The sequence below is a fragment of the Acromyrmex echinatior genome, chromosome 8 (genome assembly GCF_024713525.1).
Source record: "Acromyrmex echinatior isolate Ae372 chromosome 8, ASM2471352v2, whole genome shotgun sequence".
Classification (NCBI taxonomy): domain Eukaryota; kingdom Metazoa; phylum Arthropoda; class Insecta; order Hymenoptera; family Formicidae; genus Acromyrmex; species Acromyrmex echinatior.
In genome coordinates this window covers 4836281-4855919 of record NC_141859.1, presented here as the reverse complement: position 1 = coordinate 4855919, position 19639 = coordinate 4836281, and the positions used below count along the sequence as shown (strand labels likewise).

The 19639-nt window shown below is 32.3% G+C and overlaps 5 protein-coding genes and 1 long non-coding RNA gene across 7 annotated transcripts; 3 read left to right on the top strand and 3 right to left on the bottom strand.

Moving 5' to 3' along the window:
• Positions 1 to 336: 336 nt before the first annotated feature.
• On the top strand, positions 337 to 5255 carry pkaap (A-kinase anchoring protein pkaap). The gene is made up of 10 exons (XM_087408488.1): positions 337 to 783; positions 1237 to 2002; positions 2080 to 2203; positions 2279 to 2415; positions 2512 to 2662; positions 2765 to 2879; positions 3058 to 3232; positions 3309 to 3382; positions 3461 to 3513; positions 3635 to 5255. Exons 1-10 carry the CDS (start codon positions 759 to 761, stop codon positions 3722 to 3724), a joined length of 1710 nt encoding a protein of 569 aa, XP_087264614.1. The 5' UTR covers positions 337 to 758; the 3' UTR covers positions 3725 to 5255.
• Positions 4847 to 7863, bottom strand: LOC105144529 (G protein-coupled receptor 143). 2 transcript variants are annotated; one of them, XM_011053484.2, is made up of 7 exons: positions 7675 to 7863; positions 7045 to 7150; positions 6786 to 6880; positions 6284 to 6462; positions 5880 to 6207; positions 5561 to 5802; positions 4847 to 5066 (listed from the first exon to the last, which is right to left on the bottom strand). In XM_011053484.2, the coding sequence occupies exons 1-7, from the start codon at positions 7822 to 7824 to the stop codon at positions 5051 to 5053; spliced, it is 1116 nt and encodes a 371-aa protein (XP_011051786.1). In that variant the 5' UTR covers positions 7825 to 7863; the 3' UTR covers positions 4847 to 5050. The 2 variants fall into 2 exon arrangements, with proteins under 2 accessions (XP_011051786.1, XP_087264617.1); XM_087408491.1 differs by lacking the exon at positions 4847 to 5066 and having other exon boundaries at positions 5420 to 5802.
• Positions 7864 to 8014: 151 nt separating this feature from the next.
• Positions 8015 to 11264, bottom strand: Tango4 (transport and golgi organization 4). The gene is made up of 6 exons (XM_011053485.2): positions 10938 to 11264; positions 10719 to 10825; positions 10065 to 10189; positions 9703 to 9977; positions 8712 to 9509; positions 8015 to 8602 (listed from the first exon to the last, which is right to left on the bottom strand). Exons 1-6 carry the CDS (start codon positions 10938 to 10940, stop codon positions 8543 to 8545), a joined length of 1368 nt encoding a protein of 455 aa, XP_011051787.1. The 5' UTR covers positions 10941 to 11264; the 3' UTR covers positions 8015 to 8542.
• A 655-nt stretch (positions 11265 to 11919) lies between these two features.
• Positions 11920 to 15679, top strand: LOC105144531 (bifunctional purine biosynthesis protein ATIC). Its single transcript, XM_011053486.2, has 7 exons — positions 11920 to 12167; positions 12794 to 12997; positions 13262 to 13550; positions 13691 to 14182; positions 14342 to 14734; positions 14919 to 15183; positions 15348 to 15679. Exons 1-7 carry the CDS (start codon positions 12149 to 12151, stop codon positions 15465 to 15467), a joined length of 1782 nt encoding a protein of 593 aa, XP_011051788.1. The 5' UTR covers positions 11920 to 12148; the 3' UTR covers positions 15468 to 15679.
• On the bottom strand, positions 12723 to 13358 carry LOC147908696 (uncharacterized). Its single transcript, XR_015545863.1, has 2 exons — positions 13225 to 13358; positions 12723 to 12994 (listed from the first exon to the last, which is right to left on the bottom strand). It is a non-coding gene; the product is annotated as an uncharacterized LOC147908696 (long non-coding RNA).
• Positions 15680 to 16120: 441 nt separating the features above from the next.
• Nup75 (nuclear pore complex protein Nup75) lies at positions 16121 to 19622 on the top strand. The gene is made up of 9 exons (XM_011053488.2): positions 16121 to 16407; positions 16773 to 16878; positions 16993 to 17337; positions 17674 to 18053; positions 18125 to 18444; positions 18507 to 18724; positions 18804 to 19022; positions 19164 to 19263; positions 19327 to 19622. The coding sequence occupies exons 1-9, from the start codon at positions 16378 to 16380 to the stop codon at positions 19535 to 19537; spliced, it is 1929 nt and encodes a 642-aa protein (XP_011051790.1). The 5' UTR covers positions 16121 to 16377; the 3' UTR covers positions 19538 to 19622.
• The last annotated feature ends 17 nt before the right edge of the window (positions 19623 to 19639 follow it).

The following is a 19639-nucleotide window of genomic DNA, read 5'->3' as shown; positions in this document are numbered from 1 at the left end:
CAAGTACATGAAATAATTAAAAGAAATATATGAGATTTTAACAATTTAATATAAAATTCCGGCAATCTTCCGAAACATTCGAAAAACGCGCGCATATAAGTGCCAGTAGTTTCTCTCTCTACACGTGCACTTTCTACACTTTCTCTTCATCCCTCGACTATATTCGTTGGAGCGCGAAAGTGCACATCAAATACATCTAATTTTATTCTTCATAGTTAAATTTTTCATACAATTCATTCCTCCTTTTTCTTCTTTCAATCTCCAATTATTTATCCATTTCATTCGAAGTGCAGGGAAGTATGACATGGTACGGATACAAAGAACAGGTCTCGCGAGGGTTGAAGAAGGAAGTGTAAGCGGCCCGCGGATTCTCGCATTGCTACACCTGCTTACACCTTGTGCGAGTGTGTGTTGTAATCGGCGAGGATGCAAACAACAGTAATCTGTCATCTTGCACACCTAATAATGACGCCGAGGCGAAATGTCGCGCGTCGTCGCGTGCGCGCCTAGCCTCGGGTGCGGAACGTCGTCGCCGTCAGCGAGACTCGCGCAGCACGGAGGCTCGAGACCATCGTCGTCGTCGTCGTCCGAACCGCGATCCCGATCGCGCGGCACAGCCTGACACTTTCGGAGCGGTGCCGTTCACGCGCTCCGTAGGATGCGCTCCTGCCGCACTCGTAAAGCATCATCTGTTGTTTACCTTTCAACGACCCTCGCGTCATTGGCGACCTTTACCATGTTACGCGCTGACACGAACGATGCTCCAATTTTTTAAAAAGATTGGTAATTATATCATACGTCGCTTTTATGTCACGACGTAAATTACGAAGCGGACGAATCATCTTCTTCGTCTAGCACGCATAATCTTAAATGTCCAAGCCTGACCTTCTGACATTTCTAACACGCAACATGTTTTCCTTTTATTTTATTTCTTCTTTCATTCTTGTTTCCACTGAGATATTTGGAAATTGTATTTCACTATTCAAATTGAAATTTTGTCTATTTATATATATATATATATATATATATATATATATATATATATATATATATGTATATATGTATATTTGTACATATTTTACACACACACACACAAAATTTACATTTAAAAGTAAATTAAATTTTCTGATAATTATTCTTAGAAAATGACTATTTACAATAGTATATATTTTTCATCAATTTTAATGATTTCGTTTTTAATTGTCATCAGAATGAAATTGCATATAATGCTTCTAGGACAAAGGGATAAGTCCGGAATAGAAACTTCACCTACAAAATCAACAAGTTCCGGAAACTTTCTGGTAGATGCATTCAATGGTGGTATATCGTCTATTCAGACACCCTCGGGTGTATTGTACAGTCTCGAGGAAGAAGAGGAGGAGGAGATTCTCAATAATGACATTAAGGAAGTATGCGCCTTCAGCTCTCGATTGTCTAAAGCTCTGCCGGAAATACTTAAGGACAAAAGTGCCCTTGGTTACTTCATTCAGTTTATGGACACCAAAAAGCACATAGCTCTCATCAAGTTCTGGTTAGAGGTGGAGTGCTTGTGCAGTGCATCCGAGATGCCAGATACACAGAAAGTCAGACAGTCGAATCAAAAGATGATGAATGCCTTGCCTACTTCCTTAGACGATAATGAAAACTTTAGCTGTGACATGCTCGCTAGCAATGTAAATACTCAAACGAGCAGTGAAATACCGTTCGATGAGAGAACATGTGATGTAACGTCTAACGGTATGCCAAAGACTAGTCAGGCAATAAGCGACACGCGACAATCAAACCACGATTGTGAAGGTAGGAGACATGACACAACGATGACTAAGCAAGATGCTTTGAGAATTTACAAGAAGTACATTCTCAAAGAAGCTCTGGATGTAAATCAAATATCTGAAGAACTAAGACTAGATATGGAGGAGGCTATTGTCCAGGAAAATATTGAGCCTATATTACGGTGCCTATCTGCTGTTCAAAGCATAGTATACGATATATTAGAAAACGAGTAAGTGACGTATATTCATTTATAAGTGTCGTTCGAATAAATAATCAATGCATTTTAAAACATTGTATTTTTCGCAGGTATATTAATGATTTTTTACGAAGCGAATTTCACTGTAAGCATCAAATTGACGTGCTCACCAGTGGCAATGTACAATTAGCAGATATATTATACAACGAAACAGCATTCTTTTACTTCATGGAGGTTTGCATTGTCTTTCACGATCGTTACTTTTACAGAAATTTTCGTAAGAGACTCTATTCTTTACATTCTTTACAGTTTATGGAACTCGAGAATAAGCGAGAGTTATTGGACTTTTGGATGTCGGCTATAAGTTATAAGCAGAACCTCTTGGAGAAGCAGGGAGCAGCCAATCCCGAAGAAGCGCAATCTGATGCCGTTATTATATACGAGAAGTAATTTTTAAAATATATATACGGAGGAAAGAAATAAAAATAATTATACGGAGGAAAGAAGTAAAAATAATTTATATGTTATTATCTTTCTTACAGATATTTCAGTTTACAAGCAACTATGCCTCTTGGATTTAGTGACAAGATTCGTTTTCATGTAGAACAGAATATTTGCCGCGAGGATGAAGGCGGTCCACAACCCGATTGTTTTGATAAACCTAGTAAAATTATATATAATTTTCTCAACAAGGTACACTTATCTATTACACAAATTTATCTTGAATTCCACCACACTTACTAAATAGACTCTTACGTTGAAGTAGTTGTATTAAAAGCCAATACTTTCTTTTAGCATTATCTGCCAGTGTTCTTATCATCGCAGCTGTATTATAAATACTTATCAGAGTTAATCAACACGATTCAAACCAGTCCGTGTCCGAGTTTACATTCCAAGATAAGAAGAACAGGTTGATATCGATTATTGATTGCAATAATGTGTTAATATTCGTGAAAGAATATTAAAGAATTAGAGAGTTAAATATTTTAATATCTGTGTTTTCTTCTTTTATATATGTAATGTTTATAGATAGTTTTATATATTTATATAATATATATTATAATTTTGAAAAAAATATTTATTTGCAGGTTCCGATTGCAGCAGTGAAGTAAGCTTAGTGTGTACTAGTATGCCAAGTATTTCTCAAATAGGAAATAATGGCAGCAAATTACCTGATAATAAGAAAACTATTAACAGTCATCTAAATATTGACACTAGGCAACTTTACGATCCAGATTCCTTATGGCGACGTAATAAATATAGGTATTTGATTGAATTTTATACTGTACACACATTCATACTAATTTGTAAGTTACAAATAATTCGATATATTTTATAGTTTGAGCATTGGTTACGTTGACAACTTAGGTAGATTTATTACTGAAATAGAGCCAGATCCTTATAGAAAATATGGTAAGTCACGTTTATAATGAGTTTGAGCTGATATGTATATATACAAGATTGTATATAAAATTATGTAAACAATTTCAGAATCTCGCCTAACTCGTGTTGTAAAACGATTTGTAAATATAGAACAAGATAAGGTAAACATTTTATAATACTAGCATTTTATAACGTTAGAATGATTTATTAATAAAAGACATAATGATAATTTATTACATATAATGTGCATTATTTAATTAATGCATTAATCACTATTAACAGGCTAAAGAGGAGTTAGCATGGAGAATCGCCGAGATGATCATTCGTGAAATCACATCTTTAACGCTTGGAGCTTCAAATCTTCCCTCTTGATGGTGCAAACTTGATGTGACGATTCTGAGGCTTAAGTTTTCTTTAAGTATAAAATATTTTTGTGTGTATATGTATTTGTGTGTATAAATCAAGTGCTTTGTTTTTTTATTTTAAACATTAGCGGAACAATAATGCAGACTTTGCCAAAGTGCCAAACAGATAAATGAAAAATTCTAATTCTTTTATAATGCATCTTAAAAGGAAGTATTATTTGTGGGAAGGAATGGTTTTCGTATGTTCTAGTGTTTTTACATTTTTACATTTTACATTTTGGCATAGCAATGAAATAGAGATTTGAATTTGCTAATAAATGATTTAATCTGAATTTAAAATTAATATAAATAACTTTATAAATAACTTTATAAAAATTGACATATATATTTAACTATCTTTACAATTCATTACATAAAATAATTTAAAGATTTTATAAACAGTATAATATGTAATATTTTTTGTAATTATTAAAAATTTTTCTTATTCTATTAATTTATTATACAATACTCGATGAACAAAAAACAATAACTTAACGAATGCACAATTTCTTCATCGTTAATTATGATTAATTACATCAGAAGCGAGAAATGATTACTTTATCGCTTATATCTATAAATAATAAAATTTATATTCATGAAACAATACTCGGTGATTATAATATAGTAGATTGATGTGCATCAAAATTTATATAGAATATTTAAAGTAATCTCATTAAAGTAATTCTATCTATTTTTTTCATTTTATCTTCAATCTTATACAAGAACTCTCTCTTATTAATATTACTTGTATTATTTTTCTCGCTTCTGAGAGAGATGACTATGCAGATATTGATGAATTCTTAAAATATAAGATTTTATACTTTTTTCATTGCCAATTTACATACATATATACATGTACATATATATATATATATATATATATATATATATATGTGTGTATAATAAAATGCAATGTTAAAATAGGTAATGAAATATATGTACATACAATAATGCATGTGACCGCCGTTGATCGTGATATTATGATATAGAGAAAAGATATATTTTACCAGTATTTAGAGCGTATAACACGTAATGTTTAAGTACAAAATGTTATTAATAACGAAACCCCTATTATACATACATGCTCTACTTCTATTTTGTTATATCTTTTTATTTATGAAATCATTATACAACGCATATTGTAAAAAAGAATATTTGCTATCTTTTAAAAAGGCACTCTATCTTTTAGAAGTAATTAAACAGTCCATTTTATATTACATATGCATCTGTGCGCCGAATCTTCTATTTAAGAAACTTGCATGTATCCGTTTTATATCTTCTTCATTGGTTTGTTTCAAAATCTTGATTTTCTGTAGATTATGTCTTAATATTAGCTAAATTATGTCCACTTATTTTGTTTATTATATCGCGAATGTATAATGTATAAAAATTATATTTTAATACGATATTTCTGTGTAATATATTAAAAATTCTATTTTATATAATATTTCTCTTGTCACATTTCGAAAAACTTTTTAATAAACTATTGATTTAGTCGAGACGGTTTTTAAAAAATCTTATTAAAAAATCGTGCTTTAATAAAAATGCGCAATTTATGTATAAAAACTGATTTTGTGTTTTAAATCTTCTCATGCCCGTATCAGATTATGCCCGGATCAAGATTGAGATTAAATTGTCAAAGTTCATTAAATTTACTTATTGGTTTTCTTTCTTTTGATTGGTTAAATTCTAATTTAATCTTCATAATCTGATATGGGTATTATAAATCTTGTAAATATATTGAATCTACATAACACGATACTATTTATACTTTTGATAAACTGGCAGTAAAATAGATTCTCACAGAGACGAAGATCCATGATTTATACTGATATGTGGTATTTTCTGTTCGTATCCTGTTCGTGGATTTAGTAATGGAGATGATTCAGAAACATGCATGTCACTATCTATTTTGGGGATCGAATTTAAATTTATATTAATGCTCGATTTAAAATTTTGACAACATTCAAAACGTAATTTCTCCCTTCGAGTCCATGATTGATAAACGATCGCGTTAAAAAACGCTTGAAGGGGGTTTGTCACAGCCTGTCGATTAGAAATTGACTCAATCATTTACTTATATTTATCACGCACTTAAAATGATGATATTTATATGAACATACCATTATGTACCATAAAGTGATGATTGCCTTGATTGGCAACTGAAACCATGAGATCCACAATAGTAATCCATTAATTAAATTGGGCGTCCAGCATACATAGTAGACCAAATTGATGAGAGCGAATTTTATTCTAATTGTTTGTATCAACTTTCGTTCTCTGCCGGTCACCTGAGCCATGCTGTGCAGAACTACCGTTTCAAGATCACGAGTCGATGCGACGTACAGAATGGGATTTACGATCATGACCACTGCCAGTAACACATACGTGGTGAAGTAATTCGGAAGGATATGCAATATCGCACTAGATAATGACGTTAAGTTGTGGCAGCTGCAAGACAATTTCGCATTTGTTACCGTTGCTCTAAGAGTGCACGAAATAATTTGTGATACTTCTAAAATCTGACTTTGCATCGGGAATGTATAGAATGATCAGCCCGAACGAGGTAAGAATGGCAGGAAGCATCCAGGCTAAGATGTGATAGCACGCAGGACGTCCATTTTTATCTCCCAATAGTAACTTCATGTCCACCGCATAACACAACGTCCATATCCACGTGGCCATGTAGAAGTACTGAATCCATGCCTACGAGCAATAATCTATCATGGTGAATTCAGTACACATACGCTCCACTTGATTGTGCACAATTAAATACTACTTTATATAAAATATCTAAATGCAGTAATGATATAATCAATTTTGAAATAAAGTATATTTTGTTAAATAACATGACAATATTATTATTAGGTATTCAATCATTTAAAATACTTATATATTTTACGTTTAACTTTGCTAAATTTTATGTAGCAACTTTTAGTACGACTAATCTACTGTAATATAAATTCCGAATTCGCTATCAATATTCCAGCAAATTTTCAAGTATTTCTACCCAAGTATATCAACATTACCGATAATACAGCGCAAAACACCACGTTCGATATATCTCCTTCCATTGGTATGATGGACTTGAAATTTCTCCATAGCATTGATCTCACAAACACGCCTAATTGAATATAAAATAATTAGATAAGATACCTATCTTGTTTACCCATTTATCGCATCATTGTACTCATTCACCAAAAAATAAACATAACTATAACTAATTTATTAATGTTTATGTACTATTAACCGCTATTCATATAATTAAATTGCGATAACAAATTAGACCTAAGGACGCTAAGAGATCGGCAACTGCAAGCCATACAATAATATCTCGTCCTCTGAAGAAGCTCCTCCAACGATAAGAACTATTTGAATCCACTCGAGGTAGTATCTGAAAAAATATATTTTCCTGTGTTTAACAATGCCAATTTGCCTTGATACCTTCAAATATTTCTCATTAAATTTACATTAATCTGCATTGCATGATGTGTGTAAATATATTTTTTCACTATGACTGTAATTATATATATTAAAAAAAAACAAATATGTAAAATTATTTCATATTTTATTCAGATAATGTTTTTATCATATTTTACATATCACTGTTATTCAATATAAATACTTTTATACCGGTTTCTTTTAGCTGCACTTTTCTATACACTTGTCACATGTGAAACAGGATAAATATATATACATCAGAGGAAGAAACAAAGTGTAACCAAAACAATCGCATCATGACAGAAAAGTTCTAATTTCAAAATAATATTTTCTAGCAATCGAATTCAGTCACAATAAGAATTACATATCTTAAATGAATTCCTGCTCTGTACGTTAGTTATTGCAAATTAATAAAAGAAACGAAACAAAGGAGGGGGAACGTTCGGAGATAACATTTTTTTTTTCGTGTAAATTTACCTGATAAATCGCGCCTATCATGCCCATCGTCGACGAGAACATGCATACTGTATTGTACGCATCTGTATTGAATTCCTGCATTATCACTATCGCTCTATCCGTTCGGTTTGTGTGATGACAGCAGAACGTTTGTAGGGTCGGGTCGGCCATTATTATAGAATGTTATCACGGTAGAGTCCAACGTGTTTCTGCCAGACACTATCTTATTCGATCTAGTAACTCTCCGATAGAAGGAAACCGCAGTTCCCCACTCGAGCATCAGGCAACCAATCGATACGTTCGAGATACGAACTTGTCTTATGATATGCGAAATATGTATTGGTATTTCTAAACAAAAATCTTGGTAGAAATATTTTTTTTTATTATTGCAGCTTGGATAGCTTTATCCATTACAATCTGGAAATCAAAGTAATCCTATATAAAAAATAATTTTTGAACGCGTTCAGGCTGGCTTGTTTTACCTTTCAATAAATCTCAACTTATTCTATTAACAAAAGTACATCAACTTATTCTTTTACTTACTCTCTTATGTCCATTTCTATCAATGTAGATTAGTTTTTATTTCTGCTTATATATAATTTATTCTTTATCCTTTTCTAATTTTCTTAGGATTTTAAATCTTGATTTAACATTACTTTTTATTTTTTTCTGATTCTTAGAATTAAAAAAACATAAAAAGTATGTTAAATCAAGATTAAAAATTTACATCAGCAGAAACAGATTACTCTCTTATTCTTTTATTCTTTTGTCCTCTTATTATTCATTAGATAAGTTATCACATAGTTATTATGTCCGAAGATAGAACAAGCAACCCTCAGTCACATTAAATTAATCGTATCAATGTATATACAGTTAAATAAGTTGGAGTTCAGTATTTTCTTCGCTTTATTATGTCTGGTCGCCAGTCGACAGGATGTGTTTCTTCAGTCTGGAAACATAGATAAAGAATAATTAATGTAAAGTTCAGAAAATTACGAATTAATTGAATATTATCAGTGTGTGACCAAATCAGTAAGCATGATGAAAAATCAACTTACAGCAGTATCATCTTCTTTGTATACTTTGATAGTCTTATCAGCCTCTGTTGTAATCATGCGAGTGCCCGACATGTCGAACGTGATGCTGAATACTCCGGCTTCACTATCCATTGAGCCTGGTTGGACCGGCGCTTGGAGCCGTTGAAAATTATATCCAGTTCGCCAGTCCCAGAGATGCATGGTACCATTGTCAGCACCGGAAACCAAAACGCCATCGGCATTCACGGCCAGGCAGTTAACTATGGCGTTATGGCCCGATAAGTTTTGAATAAATTTTCCCTCTGGACATTTCCACTGTTTGATATTGTCTGGCGATGCTGAGGCAAACATATATAGAGACGGATGGAACGTCAGAGCGCGCACACTCTTCTTATGATTCGTCAGAGTAGCTCTGGATTTGCCAGCAGCTAAGTCCCACAAGCGAATCGTGCAATCATGGCTGCCAGTGATGATCTGTGGCTCGGCAGACTGGCAGATTACGCTAGCCACTGTATTGGTGTGTCCAACGAGTGTATGGACGTTTGCCTTGGTACGCATATCCCACACTCTTCCAGTGGAATCTCGTCCTGCTGTTACCAGAACGTCTATACTAGGATGTAACGCCATGGAATATACTGCTGACAAATGGCCATGGTAGTGTCTGATTACTTTGTTATATTCTAGATCCCAGCATTTGACTTGCCGATCTTCTCCACAGGAAAATAAATAGGGATGTCTTTGTGAAAATGCTAGACCACGAACGCTGCTTATGTGGCCCGTTAACGAAACCTTCAACTTGCCGCTCGCTAAATCCCATATCTGTAATTTTGAAAACATCAAATTAATTATTATGTTTTTATTGTGTATATTATAATTATTATTATGTAATTTTGAAAATACCAAATCATTACATTATGAAATAAAAGCCATTTCATTTGATTTTACATTCGGGACATTACTAAATAACATTGCTAAATAACATTAAATAAACATTGAAACATTGTGCACTCACTTTGATTACTCTGTCAGCTGAGCCTGTAGCAAACCATTCGTTTCCAGGCTCCACGGCGCAACATCTCACCCAACCCAAATGACCGCTGATAACTCTGTACAATTTCCATGGGGCATGCCACTTGGGTTTCGCCATTGATGGTGTTTTCTTTGGTGGTATTGTAAGTGCACCACTGCTTACATTGCTTCCTATACCTGTTGGCACTATACTTATGCTGCTTTTTGTTATATTGTAAGGAACAACTGCCGAGGTAGCATTAACTCCAAAAGTTTCATCTAAAGCATATTAAAATCGATATAAGATATATGTAAGAGAGTAATAATTTTTATTTTCATCTTAGTTATGTGTATGCATAATATTACCTCCTGGTGGTGGAGGATCTGCAATGTCATTTTCTTGTTGAACTTTAGCTATATTATTTTGCTTGACGCGTTCTAATACTGGGCCATAACAGTCTTTAGCTTTTATCACCTTCTTCATTTGTTGTCTAAAAATAAATATAAATTAATTAATGCTCTCCCATAAGATTAAAGTAGAAAGTTTGATTGTACAATTCTCTCTAAACATAGCTATTATAAAAGTCTATGGCTGTAACAAAGATTGCTTTCCTTTTAAGAGATAAGGTATTTGTTTTCTGTAGATGAAATCATATATATTAGGTGTTGGAATTAATTCGTAGCGTTTTTAATGAAAGAATGTTATTTCACATGAGCATTAAAAAATACATTAATGAAAGTACTTCCCATCACTTGTAAAACGCTACGAATTAATTCCAACACCTAATATTTTTGGAACTTAAAGTGAAACAGATATGTTTTATATTTGTCAAAAATAAGAAAGTTGTAGTAGTCTAGTACAAGAATTAAAAAAACAAACCTATAGGCAACACAAGTTGTTTTAGTTTTGTTATTTAATATCAATTTTGTTTGAATATCAAAAAAGTATAGAATGACGTTTATGTTGACTGTCTTCTAAAAAGAAAGCAGTCAAAGTGATTGCGATGGCAAGATACTTACAAAATAGGATCCTCCGGTGGTAGGGAGCCTTGATTTAATAAAAACATATCGTGAGTTCTTTTTAGAGACCGAAACACTAGCGTGTGCACAGAGTGTCGTTGGACATCCTAAAACAAGATGATGTATTAACGAAATTTGTAAAAACCCAGAGTATGATTATAAAAATATATTTTTTATCACAAAGAATATATTCAATAAAATTTATTAAAATATTCTTACCATTCTTAATATTGTAAGATAAATATAATCACGATTTTATCCTGAAGTTGTAAATTACTTTTTTCGAATCTGTTTTTATGAGGTTATGAGTAGTGATGCCACTTGCCAATTGCCAGATCTGATTCAATTCGATATATCGAGAATCGATTCTTTTTCACACTCAAAAATTGAATCGTCAGTTGATTCTGCACTTCGACCAATTCTGATCAACGATTTAGTGGTTTAGTCCATTGGAATTGACCAATCGCATTTGTCGATTTGATTAACTTTTGTTGATGTAAAGTTAATTGGAACCTGTCGGAGTGGACTTGGGAAATTTGATTCATTATCGATTCGATTCCTTTTTAGCTAGAATTAAGGAGATAATAGAGAGTTTTTATAATGGCTGTGTTCAGCCGAGAAAATAAGTTTGTAACTGTTGTAAAATTCTTCAATACGATTGGTTTATACGTTTAGATTTAGATCTATAAGGAATCAAAAGTAAGAACCAATCGTATTGAAGAATTTTATAACAATTGCAAAACTGTTTTCTTTGCTGAACGCAGCCAATCATTAATTAGTTAAAACGTTTTTTATTTATGTAAAAAGTTAAACTATACATGCGCAGTTTTAACTTTCCATTTAAAAAATGACATGACATAGATCTATAATTAAATCACAATTATATGATGGCAAATGTTAATTTGATTCAATTTAATTTCTCAGCTTTAAATCATCACAGTTTTGTTCATCTTCGTCTGATAAAAGGGAAGAGAAAGATTATCTCTGATATCTCTCTTCTCATATGAAAGAATAGTTTAAATTAAAAAAGATTGTATGTATATATATATATATATATATATATATATATATATATGTACATACGATAATCATTATTCATATATTAATGCTTATTCAAATATAATAAGATGACATTTGACCTGTTGTTTATTACAATCATTGCGACATGTTTTGTCAGCGTCACAAGCCTGTTATCGCATTTACACTACTTATTGCCTGCTGGGGAGATGAATATATGTACATTATATCACCCGATATAATAGGTGCTCTTTGGTTGCCACATCCACATTCTCTGCCTTGCATTACCACGCATTATCTCTAATTGAGCGCGAGAGAATTCTGTTGACGAGATACTTGCAGACCGGCTTCGTTTAGAAAGACAAACATCTGTGTGCAATTTTACCAGCCTTATTCGGATCTAACACTTAAAAATGCCGACGAAGAAATTAGGTGAGTTATTTCATAGAATTGAGAAGAAATTCGAGAAAAATAAAGATGACTGATTAATCTTTGATTGATAGCGCGCTACTTGTTGGATTGCATTTGTCGGATTTGTGTTGTATTGTTTCTTTTATTAATGAAACAATATCAATCGATTTCTGTTCGTTTCTCTTTTATCTAGATGCAAATTTTACTTGCAATTGTTTAGCAACTGCATAATTAGTATGAAATTAGAATTCATATTATACTACTTTACGCTGAAATAGTACATGATATTTAAACTTTGATTAACGCAAAATTATATGTCAAGGTATACATTTCCTACATATTGAACAAAATAAAAATATATTATTTTGGAGATAAAAATAAAGGAATACAAATATAAACCAAATTATGATAGTGATAAGAAATTGAGATAACTGAATAAACACATAATACTAAAGAAAAATACCAAAAAAAGATACAAATTTTTAGATACGTTTACACATTTACAGATTTTGCTGTGATTACTATTTTTCTAATCAATTATATTTAAAATATTTTTTCTGATTTTTCATATTTCAATTTATATCTTTCATGTTGCAATTTTTAAGCAGTAATGACAGAGATGCTAATCAATTTTATAAAATTTTTAGCTCTTTTAAGTGTGTCTGACAAAACCAATTTGTTACCATTGGCAAAAAAATTACATGAATTTGGATTAACTCTAATTGCTTCCGGTGGTACTGCACAGGCTTTGAGAGATGCTAAGTTACCAGTGCGAGATGTTTCAGAAGTTACAGGAGCATGTGAAATGCTTGGAGGACGTGTAAAGACTCTTCATCCTGCTGTTCATGCTGGTAAGAACAAATTTGTTATAATTAAGTAATTTATTCATATATAGATATTTGTTTTTTATAACTTTCTTTTGTCAAATATCACAAACATATCTGTTTCAGTTTAAGTACAAAAAATGTGTATTAGTTCAGCTTTATAACAAAATAGACTTCTATATTTATCAAAATGTTATTTAATTAAATAGAATAATAATTATATGACATGTACAATTAAACTATAATATACATACCTTTATAATTTTTACATTCTTATTTTTATTGTGACAGGAATTCTTGCCAGATTGACAGATTCTGATGCTCAAGATCTTCAGAAACAGAATTACGATCTTATCGAAGTAGTTGTTTGCAATCTATATCCTTTTGTAAATACTATTTTGAAACCAAACGTGACGGTCGAGGATGCAATAGAGAATATTGATATTGGTGGTGTGACTTTATTACGCGCTGCTGCTAAGAATCATGCTAGAGTTACAGTTATCTGTGACCCTAATGATTACGAAAAGGTCATCAAAGAAATGGATACTGCTGCTGACAATAACACCTCTTTGAAGACTAGGTAAATTTACATTGTCACAATTTACAATCATGTAAAATTGCCTTTTTATATAATACTGTGATACACACACACACATACACACACGCGCGCGCGCGCGCGCATGTATATATGTGTGTACATATGTATATAATATATTTCAGGCAAACTTTAGCTCTAAAAGCATTTACTCACACTGCTGAATATGATAATTCTATCTCGGATTACTTCCGCAAGCAGTATAGTGCTGATGTCTCTCAACTCACTCTTCGTTATGGTATGAATCCGCATCAGAAACCCGCGCAGATATTTACTACCCTTGAGAAGTTACCGTTAACTGTTCTGAATGGATCACCTGGTTTCATCAATCTTTGTGATGCCTTAAATGGTTATCAACTGGTTAAGGAATTGAAGTCCGCTCTGAATTTACCAGCGGCGACTTCCTTCAAGCACGTAAGCCCAGCTGGAGCTGCAGTAGGTGTCTCCTTGGATAATATACAAGCGAAGCTGTGTCAAGTGGATGATCTTCACGATCAGCTTACGCCTTTAGCGGCTGCTTACGCTCGTGCGAGAGGTGCCGATCGAATGTCCAGTTTTGGCGATTTCATTGCATTGTCTGAGCCATGCGATGTTGTAACAGCAAAGATCATATCAAGGTACATGATATTAACGTTAATATTATGACTATAATATTAATACAATATTGACATCTTTTACAAATATGATAATATAATATATAATAACGTAATATATAATTAATGTCTATGAATATAATATTGACATTAATATTTATATTGATTTTTTGTAATTTTCAGAGAAGTCTCAGACGGCATTATCGCACCTGGCTACTCGGAAGAGGCTCTTCAGATACTAAAGAAGAAGAAGGGTGGCGCATATTGCGTGCTTCAAATCGATCCTTCTTATGTACCATCCCCGATAGAACGCAAAACTCTATATGGCTTAGTTATGGAGCAGAAACGTAATGATGCGGTAATCGACAAGCCAGTATTCGACAATGTTGTGACGACGAAATCGAAGACGCTATCGGAAAATGCTATTCGCGACCTGATTGTAGCCACTATCACTGTAAAGTATACGCAGAGTAATTCTGTTTGCTATGCTAAAGATGGTCAAGTGATAGGCACAGGTGCCGGACAACAATCTAGAATTCATTGCACTAGACTTGCTGGAGATAAGGCTGATAATTGGTTTGTTTTTTTGTTATATGTATATATAAAAATGGATTATTAAAAATATAGAATTATATATATAGAATTATATATATAGAATTATATATATGGAATTATATATATGAAAGTTATTGTCTTGTATTTTATGTATAGTATATATGTATATATGTATGTGTGTGTATTTTATTACTGTGTATTATAGGTGGCTTCGTCAACACCCGAAGGTAACAGGAATGAAGTTCAAGAAGGGAGTGAAAAGAGCGGAAATTTCTAATGCTATTGATAATTACGTTAACGGATCTATTGGAAAGGATATGGATGAAGCTACTTGGGCCGCCATGTATGAAGTGATTCCTGAAAAACTATCGGAGAGCGATAAAGTTGAGTGGCTCAAAAAGTTGGATAATGTTGCTCTGAGCAGCGATGCCTTCTTCCCATTTAGAGATAATGTGGACAGGGCTAGACTTGTATGTACAATTATTATTATGTTACCTTTATTTTATATAAGTACAATCATTTAAGTTGATAAAAATAAATTAAATGCTAATCAATCAACTTTTCTTCTAAACAATAAATTTATTTATTAATACTACATTTGATATTTTTAATGATTCCTTTTCTTTCGTTACAGAGTGGTGTTAAGTTTATCGCAAGTCCTGCTGGCTCCACGAACGACGCAGCAGTAATAGAAGCCTGCAACGAACATGGAATTGTGTTGGCTCATACTAGTTTCCGATTGTTTCATCATTAAATTCGAAGTAGAATTTTATACTTGCATTATTACATATTATTACATAATATGTGCTATTGTTATACGATGTTCTCAGTCAAAAGATTTTTTTTACTTATTACAACATTTTGATATAAGAAGAGTGACAATATAGAAAATATTTTTGTACCTCTTTTTTACTTCTAATGTCTATTAAGCTTTATATCCACAAAATATAAAATGTTAAATACAAACGTTTGCATACATATATCCCTTTATTATGGCATCTTATAACTTAATGAAAAGTGTGTGTGTGTGTGTGTGTGTGTGTGTGTGTGTGTGTGTGTGTGTGTGTGTGTGTGTGTGTGTGTGTGTGTATATCCCGTATATTTTGACATTAGTTCAATAAAATGATTATATTACTTTATTTTTTATATCTACAAATGACTAGATTGAACTGCGAATTTTGTAGATCATTAATTCTATGAACTGTTATTAATTTTATCATTTCTCCATATTTTTTGTAATATATATTACAAAGATAAAAACATAATGTATTGAGTCTACAAATTATACATGTCTCTTTTCTTCTCGCGTTATTCTGACACGTAATGTAAAAAATTTTTTCGTTAATACCTTTAAATCTAATTTTAATTATCTAATTTTAATTATGTTATTGAAATTTAAAAATAACATGAATATGGATATTCAAATATAGAGCGGGAATTCCTGAAACATGAACCAATCAACGCGTGTCTTCTCATATCGTGACTTATTACAGAGAAACTGAATTCATTAACAAACAGCTACTTTCCTTTCTCTGTCAATTGTCATGTCGATGACTTTATAGTGATCGGTACCCCGCCAAAGTGTTTATTTACAGAAATATTATTAATTGCAATAATAGTGTTAACGTGATTTACAAATTTAGGAAGAAATAAATTGAGTGACTATGGACGAAGTCGACAATGCTCAAATAATTGTTAGTGAGATGCACACACATTTGTAACATATTATTTACACGTAAAAATTTGTGTCCAGATACATAAATATTATATTTTATGTTTATTAAATGTTTACTTTAAATTTTAATACATAAAATTAAATGACGTTACATTGTACTGTGTAAATTTATTTAGACTATCTGTAATTGATATTTTAAGAATTATTCGCAAGTTTATTTATTAATCCAATCTGCACGAATTCGCTTTTAATATTAATTATGCAATTTTTTGTATTGAATTTTTTTTTATTTTTGACTAGAATAGATAGAAGAAATTAGGGACTGTAATTTTATAATTCTTTTTGCTCGCTAATCAACGATCTAGTTAACTTTGTGTTTTGCAGGTTATAGCAGATGACGTTTGCAGGAGAGCAGGTATCGCGACAACCTGGATCAGCAGCAATAGATTTGGGATACATGCATATAAACATGTGGATAAATATTCGCAAGGTTGCCAAATAATATATACATATGTGTATAGAAGTTATATATTATAAATTTGTATCTTTTAATGCATATATAAATTAGGAACAATTATTTTGCTACATTAAGAATTTATTTTAGACATCAGAAGTCAATTTGCACCTTGCGATGCTAGAGTACATTTCCTCCGACCAGAAATCATATTATTCTCACCACTTTTGCGTAAACTGGTTAATGAGAGCAACGGAATCTTTCTGTCAATTCAAAAGCTTAAATCTTCCTCTGGCGACATTAGACCAGAACTTCTCAAACATAGCAAACAATATAGATCTATATTGAGAGCCTGTGTTGAAAACTTGCAAGAGATATTACCAAAGGAATCATTATCAGAAGAGAAAACTATGCTAGAAAATTTTCTCACTATATTTTATCAAGTAGAATGCATTTGGCATTTGACAGAAATTCTTTATGTTGATGTTGTACCAGGTAAATGAGTTAATAAAATGTACAATATAAAATTAACAAAAAGAAGAACATAAAATCACAACACGAGATATTCTTTGTGATATTTAATTAAATTAAATTATTTATAAACATAATTATATATTAAATATCACAAAGAATGTCTTGTGTTGTGGTTTTATGCTCTTCTTTTTGTTAATTTTTGATTTAGAAACCACGTTTGTTATAATTATATATGTACAATATAATTTATGGAATAACAATAAAAATACAAAAATAAATATAAATTTTTATTTAGTATAGCTTTTTTTGTTTTAAACACATAAAACTTTTTCTAAAAGATTTTTGTGATGTTCACAGGCGATGTTGTGCTACCACAATTGTTAGAGTGGATCAGCTTTCATTTTCCTTCAAGGGAACTGGCAGCGTCAAAGATTCTGTCTCAAAAAACTATGTGTGCCGATTTAGAGAATATAAATTATTGGGAAGCTATAATGGGCTGTGCATTCCATGGTAAATTGAATCTAGTTTGCCGTCTTCTGGCATTGCACAGCAAAGCGGATCATTCAGCATTTATTACTGCGGACAATATTATCAGAACAATGCCAGTTTATAATGTATATGGCGGATATTCCGTAAACGAATTTATTATGCGGTGGAAACACTGGCAAATGGATCTTTGCTCAAATCTAGAGACCAATTGCTTTGTTATAGATAACAATCTGGAAATGCTTATGAAAGTCAGTAAAGCAATATTAAGTTTTTTTTTTTTTTTTTTTTTAATATAAAAGTTAATACTTTTGTTTTGCAGTTGATAGCGGGAGATGAATCGGTGTTGTGGGAATATTCCATGTACACTGAAGCATGGTATGAATTGCTGGCAGCAAAATTATTTTATTCAGCTCCCTGCTGCAAACAGCTGGAACTTTCACGCTATGCAAATAGCGTTGCTGAGAGATGGCAAGCTAATAGGCATTTAGATCGTGTAATCCTTGCTTTAATGGAAAATGATTTGTATCAAGTTATCAAAGAAATACAATATATGAGCGATAATGGCTGGTTTGCGGCCCACCTAATGGATTTATTGTACAAATGTGGAAAATTAAACATTCTCAGCAAAGAAAAGACGAAGTGAGTATAAACACAGGATAAAAGAATGATTGTAAATCATAAATTAAAATATCTTATTACAGTGTGACTGCACAGCTTCATGAATCTCTCATATTGGAGTATGGCACCACACTGATGAGCCATCGCTCATTGTGGCAGTGTGGCGCGAGTTATTTGATACATTGCTCCACACAAGGCTTGGCTAGACTAGAAATTTTGTTGCAATCGCTACCAACAGGCACAGAAGCGAGAATCAACAAAATTATTGACGTCGCGCGAGACAATAATATGCCGCACGTTGGTAAAATTCGATCTCTCTTTTTTTTCTACTTTTCTCTTTTGGCTTAAACAAGATTTACAATAATTTAAAAAATTCTTAGTTACTAGTATATGCAAGATCCAAGGGATGAAAAGCATAAGACAAGGAAGATTGGGCAATGCTCTTACGTGGGCGCTCAAGGCACACGACGGCAACTTTATCACATATATCGCGGACCAGTTTTTAAAGCATTACGCGGAATACGGAGAATTAGAGTGTCGCGACTTGTTAGAGAACTTGGGCTCCTGCATGTTGGCTAGCGACAGGCTCACATTTTTGGGTAAAGAATTATGTATAATAGCCAACGAGAATAATTATCAATATTTCTGTAATATATAACAATGTAATTTCTCGTAATTATATAAATTATATAACTAATTGTGCGTGATTACGGTAATTAATATAAAATTTTATTTTATAGGAAAATATTGCGAGTTTCATCATATGTACGGAATGGACGAATATCGCGAAGCGGCGAGTCTGTTGGTGTCTCTTTTAGTTTCAAATTTGACGCCGAAGTAGTAAGTTGTTCGTTTTAAAAATATTCATGGTTACACAACTTACAATGCAAAATTTTTTTTTAGTTTCTGGTCCATCCTGCTCACGGATGCTATACCGTTATTAGAAGCGGAAGACGTAATCTTTTCTTCGAACGATTGCTACGAGTTGCTACGTTGCGTGGAAGCACACGGCGACGATCCAAAATTTCAAGACAAGATTTCTATCTTCCGAATAGGCGTTGCACGAAATCTGGCAAGAGCTTTAAGCTTAGAAGGTTGCCAGGCCGAACATTGACTAAATTATTATTATACTATCCATTCTTTTTTGTATAAAGTGATAATAAGTGATTTCTTTAATAAATTGTAATTACATTTTCAAATATGCATTTTCTATTTG

Excerpts from the sequence above, each read along its gene's own strand:
- LOC105144529 (XM_011053484.2), bottom strand. The coding sequence starts at position 7,824 with ATGGCCGACCCGACCCTACAAACGTTCTGCTGTCATCACACAAACCGA. Across the intron at positions 6,881-7,044 it reads CGATCTCTTAGCGTCCTTAG|GCGTGTTTGTGAGATCAATG; the intron begins GTCTAATTTGTT and ends ATATTCAATTAG. Across the intron at positions 5,803-5,879 it reads TCACTTTATGGTACATAATG|GCTGTGACAAACCCCCTTCA; the intron begins GTATGTTCATAT and ends TCTAATCGACAG.
- Tango4 (XM_011053485.2), bottom strand. Across the intron at positions 10,190-10,718 it reads CCACCGGAGGATCCTATTTT|ACAACAAATGAAGAAGGTGA; the intron begins GTAAGTATCTTG and ends ATTTATTTTTAG. Across the intron at positions 9,978-10,064 it reads AGATCCTCCACCACCAGGAG|ATGAAACTTTTGGAGTTAAT; the intron begins GTAATATTATGC and ends AATATGCTTTAG.
- pkaap (XM_087408488.1), top strand. The coding sequence starts at position 759 with ATGCTCCAATTTTTTAAAAAGATTG. Across the intron at positions 3,383-3,460 it reads AGATCCTTATAGAAAATATG|AATCTCGCCTAACTCGTGTT; the intron begins GTAAGTCACGTT and ends AAACAATTTCAG. Across the intron at positions 3,514-3,634 it reads TAAATATAGAACAAGATAAG|GCTAAAGAGGAGTTAGCATG; the intron begins GTAAACATTTTA and ends CACTATTAACAG.
- Nup75 (XM_011053488.2), top strand. The coding sequence starts at position 16,378 with ATGGACGAAGTCGACAATGCTCAAATAATT. Across the intron at positions 18,725-18,803 it reads CAATAATATGCCGCACGTTG|TTACTAGTATATGCAAGATC; the intron begins GTAAAATTCGAT and ends AAAAATTCTTAG. Across the intron at positions 19,264-19,326 it reads TCAAATTTGACGCCGAAGTA|TTTCTGGTCCATCCTGCTCA; the intron begins GTAAGTTGTTCG and ends ATTTTTTTTTAG.
- LOC105144531 (XM_011053486.2), top strand. Across the intron at positions 13,551-13,690 it reads AACACCTCTTTGAAGACTAG|GCAAACTTTAGCTCTAAAAG; the intron begins GTAAATTTACAT and ends AATATATTTCAG. Across the intron at positions 14,183-14,341 it reads ACAGCAAAGATCATATCAAG|AGAAGTCTCAGACGGCATTA; the intron begins GTACATGATATT and ends TGTAATTTTCAG.